The 15,498-nt window shown below is 40.8% G+C and overlaps 1 protein-coding gene across 11 annotated transcripts in view; it reads left to right on the plus strand.

Annotated features, from left to right (window-relative positions):
* The window catches only part of TGFBR3 (transforming growth factor beta receptor 3), a 206,494-nt gene that overhangs the window by 170,004 nt on the left and 20,992 nt on the right, over positions 1–15,498 (plus strand). For 8 of the 11 annotated variants that reach the window (XM_060139580.1, XM_060139579.1, XM_060139577.1 and 5 more), the window contains 6 exons: positions 171–323; positions 3,041–3,181; positions 3,352–3,510; positions 7,852–8,151; positions 8,703–8,738; positions 11,035–11,155. In XM_060139580.1, coding sequence (XP_059995563.1) covers positions 171–323; positions 3,041–3,181; positions 3,352–3,510; positions 7,852–8,151; positions 8,703–8,738; positions 11,035–11,155 — 910 coding nt within the window. The remainder of the gene's footprint in view (positions 1–170; positions 324–3,040; positions 3,182–3,351; positions 3,511–7,851; positions 8,152–8,702; positions 8,739–11,034; positions 11,156–15,498) is intronic. The other 3 variants (XM_060139583.1, XM_060139584.1, XM_060139585.1) reach the window with 1 other exon arrangement.

The raw sequence follows: 15,498 nt of genomic DNA on the forward strand, positions 1-15,498 counted from the left end.
TGTTGAGAGATGGTAGGCTGAAAGGAGGTAAGGGGGGAGGGGAAGTGCAGGCCTCCAGCAACTTGGAAGGCCTGGACTTGCAACTTGGAAGACCAGGCAAAATGTGTTAACTGCATGCTGTAGAATGGCCTGTGGGCCCCCCTTCATGTCTTCGGTCGTTGTTGTTTCAGGCCAGAGGCTACTCTGGGATGGAGCTCACCCTGTTGGATCCCACATGCAAGGCCAAGATGAATGGCACCCACTTCATTTTGGAGTCTCCCCTGAATGGCTGTGGGACTCGGCACCGGCGATCAGTCCCTTACGGTGTGGTTTACTACAACTCCGTGAGTGTTCTCCAGTACAAAGCTTTCCCTTTGCCAGAGCCTTGCTGGGTGTTACCTTAAAATTAGTCTTAAGACTTCTAGGAAAGTGAGGAGGGTCTGAACAAAGCCAAGTGTCAGTTCTCAACAAAATGGGATGTAGTATGACCCCGAACTCTTTTATTTGTTTTGTTGGTGAGTCTGTGGGCGTTGGGAGGCCCTGTTTTCTCGGCTGGAGCATTCGTGGTGATCTTTCCCACCCTTCCTTCCATCTCCTCTTAGCAGAGTTTCACTGGCAAGGTGATTATGACTTTTCTCTGGCTAAGCTGCAGGCCCGGATGGCCTGGTCCACAGAAGGATAAAATCCAAGCCCTTGGGCTATGAGTGAGCACCTCCATACAACTGAGCTAACCAGAGCCGTGGTCTCTCTGGCCTCATCTGAGTCTTGTCTAGAAGTAGGAGAACTTCTCCCTCCCTCATGAACAAAAGAACCAGAAGAGAGAAGTCTGAAAAGGTCATTCAAGAAAGTGTTAAATCTCTCTCCATCTCTAAGAAAGACCCTAAATTGAAGAAAATCTTCCATTTTTGAAGTTACCCCGAGAGAGATTCCACAGATTCCCCCAATGATAATCCATTGCAATAGCTACCCTTCACTTTCCAGACATGATTCTTGTCAGAATCTTGTCAGAACAGATTCATCTAAATCTGTTCTTATAGAGATGGACACTTAACAGTGAATGTTGAAAGAATTTGAACATGAAATTTCAAAAGGACTTTCAAGTGATAATTTTGCAATTTGAGTTGTACTTTGGATGGTAGAAATAGCTTGGACATGGTGTGTGTGTCTGCACTCAGCACCTACCCCAGCTTTGGCTTGGCATGGGGAGACCCTGACTCCTCTGTTTATTCCACTGCCAGTCAACAGATAGGCTCAACCTAGCCAGAGAAGAGACTGGCTCTCTGGTCAGTGTGGCTCATGTGGAGACTGACTGTCCTGTGAGCCAAGGTTATTGTTCCTCAGACAATCTTAGAATGTTTGAGCTGGAAAGAGCCCTAAGCTGATCTCATTCAACGTCCTCATTTCACAGGTGAGGAAATGGAACTCCAGGGAGTTAAGAGACTTGCTTGGATTTGAGAGACTAGTTAACAGTAGAGCCAGGACCGAATCCAGCTTCCGGACCTCTCGTCCACTAATCTTCCCCCAACTCTAGGTAGTGGCAGTTACTCTCCTTTTGTTACTGAAATCATTTATTAACCTTTGACTTCTATGATGAACCCTCTTCTGCCAATTCCAACACTAATTTTCTTGCAGTTATCCAATTTTTCCAGATGTAATGAATGTCATATATTACTGGTATACTTGATTTTGGAATTTTAAACTTTTATCTAAATTAATGCCAATAAGAGGCCATGGTAATCAGTCTGTTAAGTAAAAAAAATGTGCCATCTGCCTCAGGAGAGAAAGGTATATTCATTCTTTTTTTTTTTTTTAAATTATGATAGGGTAAGTCATAACCTAACTTACTTCAGTTGTATCAGTACTTTCTTTTGAGGGCCTGGTAAAGGATAGAGAGGCAGTTTTCCTTCATTTTCTTCCCATTCATCTCTTCAGTGGCTACTTTAACTATTTCTTCCAGTTATAATTGTTTGTAGTAATTTTCAGACTTAATATGTATTTTTGTTTTGCAACATATTAAAAATCTAAGGACGTGGAGTGAAAAATCAAACAAAAAGTATAACTATCCTATATATGCAAAGAAATTAGGAGTTAATTTATGGAGTCCTGGTCCTTGGGTGAATTTTTTCATCTTATCTGGAGCTAACCTAGGAATAATCATTTCAACCAGTGTTAAGAGAGGTTGTCATGGCATAAAACATGATGTTCTTTCCTGCATCTATACACCATACAAAAGATATATTGGGGGACTTCCCTGTGGCACAGTGGTTAAGAATCCGCCTGCCAATGCAGGGGACACGGGTTCGAGCCCTGGTCGGGGAAGAGACCACATGCCGCGGAACAACTAAGCCAGTGCGCCACAACTACTGAGCCTGCGCTCTAGAGCCCGTGAGCCACAACTACTGAGCCTACGCGCCACAACTGCTGAAGCCCGCATGCCTATAGAGCCCTTGCTCGCCACAGCTAGAGAAAGCCCACATGCAGCGATGAAGACCCAACGCAGCCAAAAATAAATAAATAAATTTATTTTTTAAAAAAATATATTGGGGAGATGGAGGAGTGCAGGAGTAAAAGTAAGGAGAGAATGGCTCAATAGTAAACATCAGGTCCTTTGCTTCTAACTCAAACCAAACTTGATCAAATCTTGACAGATACAAATTACAGGACTCCTTGGATTAACCAAATCAGTATTTCTTAGAGTTTTCAATATAAAGGTTCCTAAGGAGACCCCCTTCCCACCCCGCACAGAATAGGGGGGCCTATTGACAACCCCATCCAATCCCATTTCAGTGTCTGGTGTTTTCCCACTGTTTGAAATAATTTATATTTTGTCACAGGGTAAAATACATATTTTACTGTAAATCTTAATTTGAACATGCATTGGGCTTCTTCGTTTTTTCATCTCTCTGAGGATGAAGTCCTAAAAATACTTGAAGTTGTTTTTTTCTTTTTTAAGTCAGATTTTCAGTTTGCCTCTGAATTATTACATGGGTGTTTGTGTGAGGTAGAACCAAAGGCACGTGATTTGGTGTTTTTATAACATTGTGCTTTCCTTGCCTTTTAGATTGTAATACAGGTTCCACCCCCTGGGGATAGTAGCGGCTGGCCAGATGGTTATGAAGATTTGGAGTCAGGTGATAATGGATTTCCGGGAGATACGGATGAAGGAGATACTTACTTCTTCAGTCGACCTGAAATTGTGGTGGTATGTGTTTATTTGTAGTAGGTAGTTTGTAGAGACCGGTGTCTTTTTGGTCAGCTTTAGTCAGGGACTATTGGAAAATAAAATCAGATGTTAAAGGCTAAAGCTCATAAAGCTACAAGCTTCATTTGACTGTGATTTATCTCCATCTATGTTTTTTTTTTTTTTTCCAGTTTAATTGTAGCCTGCGGCAGGTGGGGAATCCCAGTAGCTTCCAGGACCCACCCAATAGAAATGTCACCTTCAACATGGAGCTGTACAACACTGACCTCTTTCTGGTGCCTTCCCAAGGCGTCTTCTCTGTGGCAGAGAACGGACATGTTTTTGTTGAGGTGAGACCCAAATGTTAGCCTTGGGCTATTAGGTTAGCACAGATTCGTAGTAGCTTCTGCGCATGAGTGAAAGCAGCTGGGGCAGCCGTCTTCCTGCTCTTCCTCACCACTTTGACCAGCTCTGCGTGAGGGCGTGGCTTAGAAAACGCTCCCACGTTGATTTCTGACCAAAGCAGGAAATTTCAGGATTCACTACGTTCATTCTAAACGGAGAGAGTAATTTGTAGATGAATGGATAAATGTTTTAAAAAAATCAGCACTGTGAATTCTAATAAAGCCCTGTCCTTACTTTGTCTTTAGCATTTTTGCTAAGGACAGTTGTTCAGTAGCTGCAGTATCAGAATTAACCAAAGAATATTTCAAACCACCTCAGAGACTATATTTTAAACTGTGGATACTTTTGAGTGAAATACTGTGTGTTACTGTATCTCATGAAAATTGCTTTTTCTAGATCATCACCTAAATGTATCTATAAATTCATTAAAACTATTTCCTATATATAACAGTAATAACCACACATAACATAAATCTTTGGAATGACTCCAACATATTAGGTAGTGATGGTAATAATGAAATAACAACAGCTAACATTTATTGCAGATTTATTTTGTGCCAAGCTCAGTTATAAGTATTGTAGTATTTTACTCTTCAGAGCAATTCTGTGAGACAGGACTATTAATATCCCCATTTCGTAGCTGAGGCAATTGAGGCACAAACTTGTCTAAGGTCACACAGTTAGTACCTACTAGAGTTCAGAGTCAGAGTTCATGCTCAGACCATCTGGCTCCAGAGCCCACACTGTTATTCACTGGATGCTATCGTTTATCCTCAAAGTACCATTTGAAAGGGGGAGAAAATGTAACCTCTTAGCAGTGCAAATATCCAAGTTCACAGATTGGATTCCAGAGAAGATCAATATCCTCCTGGCCCCAGAATGTCTGCTGGTCTTACATGGAAGTCATCCTCTGTTGAGCTGATTTGGGTGCTGAGCTGCAAGCTGGTGTGTTCTCCTTCACTGTGGGAGGAGGGAGAAGCTTAAGGGGCCAAAATGGGATACTTCCATATATTAAAAGTGACTTCAGTGCACATATTTCTAGTTAAGAAAGACAAATAACTCACATTTGTACTGATTCTGGGACGGAGCCCACTGGCTCTAGACATTTTCCTGGATCGTCTCCTCCTTTTTGATTCCCTGTTCTGAGAGACCTTGTCTTTCTTTGGGTATACCTTCTTTCTCAGCTGGGGAAAATATACTGCTTTCTACATGCTGTCCCTAATCAGAGCTCTCTCCTAATCCAAGATGCGTTGTTTTCTTCTTGCTTTTCCAGCTGCACAATCCACATGTGTGGTTGGTCAGTGGTTCGCTGTTATGCTATGGGTTTTAGGGGTGCTGCTTCATTGCAGTTTGTTCTTTTCCAGATGTGTGCCTGCTTTTGCCAGGCTATGGCGTTGCTGCCTTAAATCTTCCTCATATATCCTACCCTGGGTGTTTTAGGTTTTTTCCCCCACCCTGCCACCCCCAGTGTTGGCTTACTTGAAATTCGTTTTCTTTTTCATTCTTATTTTCCCATTTATATATCATCTGTATTGTTCATAATTAAATTTAATCAAAGACATGGTCAAGTGATGGAAAAAAGTGAACCAAATCCTTTTGCTATACCATTTTAAATATCATTATACATCATAATAATACATTGAAGAGAATCTGGGGAGGGGGAAAATGGTATAAACTGCTTTATTTTAAAGTTGTTTCAAACCACCTGAAGTATGAGAGAGAATCTGTAAATATTTTGCTAAATAGGATAGCAGCCATGCCTAGTCCTTGTTTCCCAGTTTGGACTCCACTGCTAATAATAAAATTTTTATTTGGGGAAAGTAAATAAAACTCACCCAATCATTGGCTTGGTCTAAAGAACTATTTCCATGTTTCTTCTCGTGGTCATCCCTATCACATCCCCTCCCAGAATCTTCTATTTCCTCTAGATCCTAGTCTCTTCCTTTAATCCAAGACATTATCAGCTTTGCCACCTGGTCTTTGGTCATCCTTGGGTGATAGTTGGTCACATAGTTGGCAGCTTTTCTTTTAGTTCATTTGTCTTGGGAAATTAAAAGAATATATTTCTATATATAACCCCCCAAATTTAAATCTAGACGAATACTATTAATAACAGCTGGCATTTCTTAACTAGAAGGGAACTGTGTTGTGTGCATGTAATTTTGACTTTACGGATCGTCACAATCACTGTATCTAGACAGTGTTAGTGCCCTCGTTCTGTGGGGGAGAAACCAAGGTTTAGTGCTCACAGCGCGTGAGCAGCAGAGTCCTGCCGCTACTCATTTCCGGTCCATTTCAGAGGAAAAGGCTTGTTGATGATTTTTTTCCTCTCATCAAAACAACTTTTTGGAATACCTTAGACATTCTGCCATTGCATACTTTCTTTGAGATTAGAGAAGAGGTTTGCATTTCTTCTGTCACACATTTTTGCATTGTGGGTTCTGAGTACATGTTAAAGGCCACTTTTTAAAATAGAGTATATGTAATTTGCCATTTTCCCAAGATTAAATATCTCATTTTTGGAAATACTGTAAAAATAATGAAGTGTGAATATTTGCAGACTACCAAATACTACTTCCTGGAAAGACTTCTTACCAAGCACCCTCCCTGGCCACGTCATGGGTGGCTTGAATTGACCCTCTAGCTGTAGTGAAATAGTGAAGAGAAAATAGACGGGCTCAGAAGACCTGGGCTCAAGGCTTGGTTTCACCCAGTGTTTGTTAGCTATGATTTTGAACAAGTCAGCTATCCTGTGTGTTCAGTTTTTCCTCCATTTATAAAATGAAGTTGAAAATATTTATCTCATAAGACTATTTCTGAGGGATTAAGCTTTAAGGCACAACAAAATGTCATTATCACAGTCATCTTCATTGTTTAGCATCTTGCAGTTAACCACATAGGGATCTTTCAAAATAGTGCCGTGGCCTAAAAGCCCCATGCAATGTCAGGGATTTCCCCTGGGTATTTCAGAATGGAAAGTGTGTTTATATCTTCATGCCTTTGAAAGGACTCTGGGGCTATTGGCCTATGGTTGAGGACCAACTTTATTTCTAAAGTGTTTAAGTTTATTTTGATCCTGAGTTTAGTCAAGGAATGAGGCAATAGAGGCAGTTCACGCAGTGATGCATGTGTCACCAAATGGAGGATCCAGTCTGGTTTGAGGATTTTAGCTGAGTTCAGGATAGTTGAGGTTTGAATTGGTAGTTGAGATGAGAATTGAATTCTGTTTACTCTTGGCCAAATACTACTTCCTGTTTCTAAAGAAAAGAACCTTAACAAGGTTTGGACATAGCCCATACAAATGTTTTGTAAGAGGGAAGTGTAAATGAGTCGGAAACGTTTCCAGATTAGATTTCCCTTAAAACACCCTTGGGCTTAAAGAGTGAAGGGAGAGTACTTGGCAAGGTCTGGTTTGGACCTCTGAGAAGCTGGGACACTTCACCAGGCCTGTGATCGCCACCAGATTGCACCCTCCCCGACATCCAGCCCCAGAGGCCAGCTCTGCCTGCTCACCATGAACCAGGACTTCAGGTCAATCTATAGCTTTACTGCGATGTTTTAGGCTCAGTCTGACTTGCTGCAGTTTAGAAGTTTGGTCTTCCGTGCCTAGTTTAAATAGATTCTATCTCTGTCCTCTATTTTTTGAGTAATTTTTTTTTTTTTTTTTTGCGGCACACGGGCCTCTCACTGTTGTGGCCTCTCCCATTGCGGAGCACAGGCTCTGGACACACAGGCTCAGCGGCCATGGCTCACGGGCCCAGCCGCTCCACGGCATGTGGGATCTTCCCGGACCGGGGCACGAACCCGTGTCCCCTGCATCAGCAGGTGGACTCTCAACCACTGCACCACCAGGGAAGCCCCTGAGTAATTTTTTAAAAGAGCTTGCCTTACAGGTGATACACTATTAATGACTTTAGGGGCTTTGCCTACTGGTGTTTTGTTTATTTGGGAAAATCCACTTAGGTGCATGAGGTACTTTTGTTTTTATTTCCCAGAGGACTTATGGGAGGTTGAAGAGACTTATATATCTTGTATTATAGACTCTTCCAGGCTGGGACTTGAACTAAATAATTCACTGTATCATCTATACCAAGTTTAAAGGAAAACGTATGTTTCTTCAATTAGTGTGTGTTACTTTTGTAATTAGAAGGAAGACTATATGGATATGTTATGAAAGTAAAGCAATGTCTCTCATCAGAAGGGCCGCTTTGATATGTTACCCTTGTGCCTAGAGTGAAAGTGGCATGCTAACTTGTTTCTGAATTGATCTTTCTGTTCTGTTGTAGGTGTCCGTCACCAAGGCTGACCAAGAACTGGGATTTGCCATCCAGACTTGCTTTATCTCTCCATATTCGAACCCTGATAGGATGTCTGATTATACTATCATTGAGAACATTTGTCCTAAAGATGAATCTGTTAAATTCTACAATCCCCAGAGAGTGCACTTTCCTATCCCGCAAGCCGAGATAGATAAGAAACGATTCAGCTTTGTTTTTAAGCCCATCTTCAACACCTCCCTGCTCTTTCTACAGTGTGAGCTCACATTGTGTACCAAAAAGGAAAAGGACCCCCAGAAGTTACCTAAGGTTAGTGGTCCTTCATCCATTTGTACTGTTATGTTGACATTTTTAGGTGAGGCAGTGACCTACCAGAGAAGTTTAATCACAAGTTACAGCAGGTTGAGGTTTGGGTTAGGGAACTGCCCAGTTGAAGCCATAAAGTTCATGTTAGCAGGGAACTGAGTTTTATGGAGTCTTAGAGAATAAATCCTGACAGTATGATTTTTTTTTTTCCATGCGTGCTACTCAGTAGTATCTTACAAATGATAAATCAAGACTGTTTTCCACTGAAGGAGAGGTCTGGCTTTATCTTTGCTATTCAGATAGTATCCAGTGCCAAGAGTACAGAGAGCCGAAGGACAAGTTCAGTGTGAGGATTAATTTTTCCAGGTCCCGCTGAGATTTGTATTGCAGTTGTTTTTTGACCTTCTCTGTGTGAGTTATAAGGTTGACTTGTCTCATGAGGACTTCTAAGGGAAACTAACAAATATTTAATTTTTCTTGGTTTCTCATCGGTTCGTCATGTTCGCCTCATGTCACTCCCCACATTGAACCAGTACATTCTATTGCCACAACAGAAATCAGAACCCTTTGACCTTGCTGGCGTGGCCAAGGTAGGGAGGATCAGCAAGGGTAATTACCTCATCATTTTGGCCTTGTGCACAAAGGGTATCTTCTGCTTAGTTTTGTTTCTGTGATCTGCCGTAATTATGTATCATTTCATATGTGCATTTATTTTTTAGATATCTCACACAGTGTAAGCTGATTTCTATTCCTTTTATAATCACATATCAATTAATGTCTAAAAGTCTAATAATCGAGTCCTATCATTAATAATGTATCGTATGGATGGAATTTTCTCACCTGATACACAGGTTGTAAGAGATGGGTGTAGAGGGAGAAGAAAAAATTATTATTATTGGATGGATTACCATTGACATGAATCCTTTGCACTGTTATATTCCCCTGGGCATCCATTTCTCCATAAGACCATAGGAAATTTTATAATACATTTGAAAATATAGCAAATCTGATTTGATAGTCCTCCGGGAGGACGTATATATATATAAGGTAATTTAGGCTGTGTTCTTTAGGTTGCCTTTGGAAACATTGGTGCCTTAGCTGTGTGGGCCTTCACTTTCCAGTGGCCATCAAGGTTGGGGTGTAGTGGACCATGGTAGAAAACCATGTGGAGCTTCGTGCATGGCTGGGACCCAGAGGATAACTTTTAGGGATTAGGATCTAGGAGGAGAGGCCTGGCAGTTACCAGGGGTCTATACTGATGGCTGTGTGGCTGCTACCTTTCAGTGAGCCTAGCCTGTGGCAGCCCAGCTTCATAGTGTGTTAATCTGTGAAAATTAGTCCTAATATTTCCTTCCAGAACATTCAAAGGAGAGTTCTAAGTCACAGGGGATGACATGGGCTGTGACCCTAAGCCTAAAGTCGCTATTTATATCCAAGGCAAGATAGAATGGAAAGGGCATGGAGGACCGAGAAGGAAGGCCTGCTGCTTACCAACAGGACGTTAGCAAGTCCCTGACCTCTCAGAACCTGCGTGTCCTCATCTGTACCATTGAAGTAATAGTACCGGCTTCCCTCCTGGGTAGAGGAGCAAATGAGACGGTAGATATGATGACAGAGGACCATTTATAGAGCTGTTACCACTGTCCCTCTGTTTGCTGTCTGTGGTTAATATTTCCACATTCCTGTGAGTGCTTTCTATGACAATAAACAGAGTCAAAGAATCTTCTAGGAAGAGTTCTCAAAGATCGGTGAGTCCAACCCTGCCCATTCCTGATGAAATTGAGGCCAGAGAGTTCAGTGTCTTGCCCAGGGTCTTGCAGTGAGTTTGTTGTAGAATCATAGACTCTTGCTTAACCAAAGAACTAGTAGGAAAGTAAGAAGGCTTTTCCTAAAATGCAGATCTTTTCAGTAATGATTCCTCTCCACAGAAAATCCATTGTTTCCCTTTACAGGAGGGCTATTGTAAAGGCTTTTCTTGTTTGTTTGTTTGTTTGTTTCGGGAGGTGGGGAGAGGGGGAGAGTTGTCTTCTTATAACATGTATCTGACTTTCATGTTGCCTAGAGCAGCAATGACAGTAAAGCTACAAGTCTTTGCTCTTTTGTGATTGGAAGAACTGGAAGCTAATTAACTTTTCTGGGTACCTTGCTGTATATAGACTTCTAAAATAATTGATATGTTTCTTCTTCCAACAAAAGGGAATGGATGTCATTGACATTAGCGTTTTACCCACTGATGGGCATAGATAAGGAACCAAAGTTATTTTAAAGAAAAAGGTAATGGAAACAGATACACTAGGCTTGGGCATTCTGGTTCTAAGTTTGGAGCCTTAAAATAGCTAGAAACAGCTGATCTCATGGCCTCCACACCTGGGCACAACTCCCCAGGACTTCATTTTGGAACATTAAAAGCAGATGACCCTGGAAAGCTTCATTTTGCATGAGCCTATACCAGAGTTAAAAAATCAAACGTACTCGACAACATGATTATCTTTTTGGACAACAAATGTAAAATCTGTCACCCTCATAATGCAATACATGAAGTTTCCCACAATCACAAATCACAAACATGAACCATTTATGTGAAGCCAGCTTGGTGAAGGGCCAACATTCGTCATGTAGTTTTTTTATTTTTCAGACTAAATAACACTAAAAGCTCCAGTTGTTTTGTGGGAAGCTGTCCAGCCATGTTTGCATCTTCAAGTGCAGCTGAGAATACACTGGGCCTGCTCTCACATCTCCCAGATTATTTGTGGTTCTTTGAAACCATCCCAATGTCCTGTTTTTCTGGGGTAAACAGCTGTGAGCTGTCTGATAAGGGGCCACAGGTCAGCTGTGCAGGCCCTTTTGAGTGACCTCCCGACTCTGCTTTGCTCTGCCTCTCTGCAGTGTGTGCTTCCTGATGAAGCCTGCACCTCGCTGGATGCCTCGATGATCTGGGCCATGATGCAGAATAAGAAGACGTTCACCAAGCCCCTTGCTGTGATCCACCATGAAGTACAATTTAAAGGTGCGTTTCAAGGAGGCACAGTCAGAGAAGCCTGAGGGCTGCTCATTAAGAGGCTTCAATACTGTAAGTCAAAGTCCACTTGTATTCAAAAGAAATACAAAATTAAAATACAAAATTAATAGCCAATTAGTAACTTTAGAATAGAATTCTTTGCCCAAGGAGTATTTTATTTAGTTGGTTCTCCTGCTGGCATGCGGTTAGTGATACCTTTGCAAATGATTTCCTTATTTATTTATTTATTTTCCCCTTTTTGGCCATGCTGCACGGCATATGGGATCTTAGTTACCCAACCAGGGATCGAACCCGTGCCCCCTACAGTGGAAGTGTGGTCTTAACCACTGTACTGCCAGGGAAGTCCCAATGATTTCCTCTTTAAATATTAGATCAAAGTCTAGGTTGCCTCCATCACATCACGATGTCACTCTCCCTTGCGTGCAAATATGCTTCCTTGAGGAAGTGTAGGAGAGGGTTAGAGTTCCTGCTGGAATTGCATGGAGTCCATAGCCCATTTTTCCATGACCTACTGGGAAAGGTTGTACTGGCTGCAAGCTATTAGAGTACTTTTTCAGGACCGCAGATGCCTTTGGGGAGGGCACTATCTATGTGAACACCATCCATCTTAGGTGTCACAGCCGAAAGAAGGCTGAGAACTGTTCAAGTGCATTTTTATAATTTAGTTTTTAGAATCTTATGCACAGCTCTTGGCTTTCCCTGCTAGCTGGCTGTGGCACTTTGGAGCTCTCCCCTTAGGTCCTGGGGTTTCATTTTCTTTATCTGGAAAAAGAGGGGTTTCGACCAGATGACCCCCAGAGGGCTTTTCAGCTGTAACACTCAGCTGTACTGTTTGAAGAAGCAAAACCATTTTTCATTCACTTCCCAGCCCTCCTAAAGTTGGTGTGAAATGTACACGTGAGATGTTTATTGGTTCCTCATCAATGTTTTTGTTGTTGTTGTCTGTTTTACGTTATTAGGTTATTAGTTGGTTTTCAATAGTTTGAAACAGCTATAACAGCCTCAGTCTTTCTAAGTGGATTGCCCAAATAGTTCCTTGTTTTTTGGGTCCAAGGGAAAGAAATAAGAATAAATTAACTGTGTTGCAAAGTATATGTGACAATTGGGCGACAGCTGGCTCTGTTTTGTGCTGTGAAAGTGGTTTAACAACAGCAACAGCTACCTCTACTCCATCTGTTACTCTTACCTATTTTGAGAGAGGTCGTTCTGCTGGTAACTGAAGGCAGCAACTTGCTTTTTCCTGTGCCAGACAATAATTAGGCATCCATATAACTTCCAGTAATTCATTCATCCATTCTTTTAATTCTGGTGGTATTTTTCTAACTAATTCCTCTTTTATTTAAACTTTGTAATTATCCTGAAAGGTCAGTGTTTTCTTTACATAAAAGTTCAAGAGTAAAGTTTTACCAAATATCAAAGCAATTTCATGAGATTTGCTAATTGAGAGTAGATTTTAGTGGAGAAGCATGCAGTGAAGAAAGTTTATTGCTTCGGTTTGTTAAACAAATTGAGAAGGTTAGACTGTAGGCTGGCTTCCCAGAGCAGAGGCTGTATGCAAATGCTCTTTCTAACTTTACACTGAATGGGGTAGGTTTTCTGACAGTTTTTAGCTTTATGAGTGACTCCTCTCACCTTTTATGTTTATTTTCCTTTGACTCTAGAAGCATTTCTCCTCAATTCAGGCCACTGGGGTCTGTGCTTTCCTTCTACCTCTCAGTGATTTGGAATAATCATTTATAAGGGGAGTGTGGCCATTTGCCTGATAACATTGGTCTCTTTGAAAAATAACAGGATCATGAATGTTCTTCCTGCCAGACAGCCTAATGTGTTACTGTAGTAAGATAACATACTATAGTATCTCTGGAAGTGGGCAGATGCCTTGTTGGGAATAACTTTGGGGGTAAAACTTTCCCAACCAATGGGATGGTTTACTGTCTTTTTACTATATGGGTGCTCTTTGGAGACTGGGCCAAAGTTCTAGCTCTCCCTGGCCATTTGGTCCATCTTATTTCTCAACACTTGGGTTTTCTGGGGCAGCAGATAGAAGTTTTCAGCTTCACAGCCAGCCACAGGGCTGCTCTGTGGCTACCACTGCCAGTAGCATGGACACATTTCAGGTGGTGTTTCTTCCTTCTGTGGACAGGGAGAATAGGCCATCTAGACTAAGTAAGTAATTCTGGGTCCCTCCTCTGGGCCACTGTTTTTAATGGAACTTTCCTGAACCTTGCAGCACATCTTTGCTACCTTTGATATCTCAGTCCCTTGGGAACGAACATTGGATTAGAATTCTTTTGCTTCTTAAATTTTCAATAATAGATGATGATGGTAGTGGCAATGATGGAGATGGAGATGATGATAATGATGATCTAACATTTATTGAGCATTTACTTAGTACAAGGCTATGTGCTAAATGGTTTATGTGGATAATAGTATATGATCCACATAGCCCCTCTGTGAGGCAAGTATAGTATAGAGCAAGGATGGCCAAGGCATATAAATAAATGGTGGGTCTGGGATTCAAATCAAGGAACTTTGATTCCAGAGCCTGTGCTCTTAAACCCTATGCCTTGTCCTAGGGGGAGGTTGATTCTAGTTTTTAATAAAAACTGCAAGCAACATAGGCATCTGTCTCTTCATACCCCTCTTCCTGGCCCCTTCCCCTGTTCATGCCACATCACACTGGTATGCAAGTTAGCACCCAAGTACTCTAATAATTATGAAATGAAAAGAAGTTGAAGAATTTACACTATTGATACTATGTGTTAAACGGATAACTAATGAGAACCTACTGTATAGCACAGAGAACTCTACTCAGTGCTCTGTGGTGACCTAAATGAGAAGGAAATCCAAAAAAGAGGGGATATATGTATATGTGTAGCTGATTCACTTTGCTGTACAGTATAAACTAGCACAATATTGTAAAGCAACTATACTTCAATAAAAATTAAAAAGAAAAAGAAATGGGTTTAAAGGAAGAGGAGAAATGCAATAATTTGAGAAAATTTCTGTTTTCCAGCAATATATTTTATTACTTATTTTAAGTTTTCATTTTAAATTTTTTATTGATTTTTAATTATAAAATTAATACCTATTCATTCTAACAGTTGATGCAATATTAAATGTATAATAAAATAGGTAATAACTAGTCCTTAAGCCACACCTGGTTAATGAAAGTTAACAATTTTTGTATCCTGTGTATATCTTTCCATCCCTTTCTCTATGCTCATATAACCGTATACAAATAAGTAGAATCTTTTCATTTTCAAAAAAAAAAAGAATTTAAGGAAAAAAGTCTGTTCCCCAAAGGGTTAAGATGTTGGGAAACATGTAAACTGTTTAAGAGAGTATTAAAGTTTAGGACAAGTTCTGTGACTTTGAATTGTAACTCACAAAAAAGCCCAGGAAACGTGAATAGTTTATGCAGATTATGGTTTATGGCAAAACAATTAAAATAGTTGAGATGGTGCTGTCCTACCATATTTTCTGAAATATTTTGAAGTATAGGCAGGTTAGTGCTGTTTGCTTTGGATGCTGTGACCACTTTTTACAGCATCTGAGAACACTTGGGCTTACATAATAAAAATGATTACACCATGTCAGTGATGATTTTATTTTTTAATGGTGAAAGGGAAAAGTAATCATCTGAAATTTAGGGCATATATATAAAAAAAATTGGGGGCACAAAAGAACATCCCCAAATTTGCCATGATTTATATACAATATATAATTCTTAGCAAGTTAAGTGTTTAAAATACTGAATTTTCTCCATATTTCTACCACATAACTTTTTTTTTTTAAAACATCTTTGTTGGAGTATAATTGCTTTACAATGGTGTGTTAGTTTCTGCTTTATAGCAAAGTGAATCAGTTATACATATACATATGTCCCCATATCTCTTCCCTCTTGCGTCTCCCTCCCTCCCACCCTCCCTATCCCACCCCTCTAGCTGGTCACAAAGCACCGAGCTGATCTCCCTGTGCTGTGCGGCTGCTTCCCACTAGCTATGTATTTTACACATAACTTTTTAAAAATTAAAATGTGCTCAGGACAGTACCTGGCATATCATGGGCACTCAGTAAATGTTAATTTCCTTTCCTTCCTCTTAACATCTCAGCCAAACTAGGGTTTTTGCGGGGGATTAGAGGGGAGTGGAAGGGAAAGTTGTGAACGTCAGTTGGAAATTAATCCAAGAGAGGCGTTACTTTTTGGAACACATTTGATTTTTCCAGAACAAAAATAGTCTAAAGCACCAGCCAGGTTTTGTCCTCAGGCTGAGGTAGAGATGAGGGGAAGCTGAGTAGAAAGATGGTATGAATGTTTAATTAACAGA

The sequence above is a fragment of the Lagenorhynchus albirostris genome, chromosome 2 (genome assembly GCF_949774975.1).
Source record: "Lagenorhynchus albirostris chromosome 2, mLagAlb1.1, whole genome shotgun sequence".
In the NCBI taxonomy this organism is placed as follows: Eukaryota; Metazoa; Chordata; class Mammalia; order Artiodactyla; family Delphinidae; genus Lagenorhynchus; species Lagenorhynchus albirostris.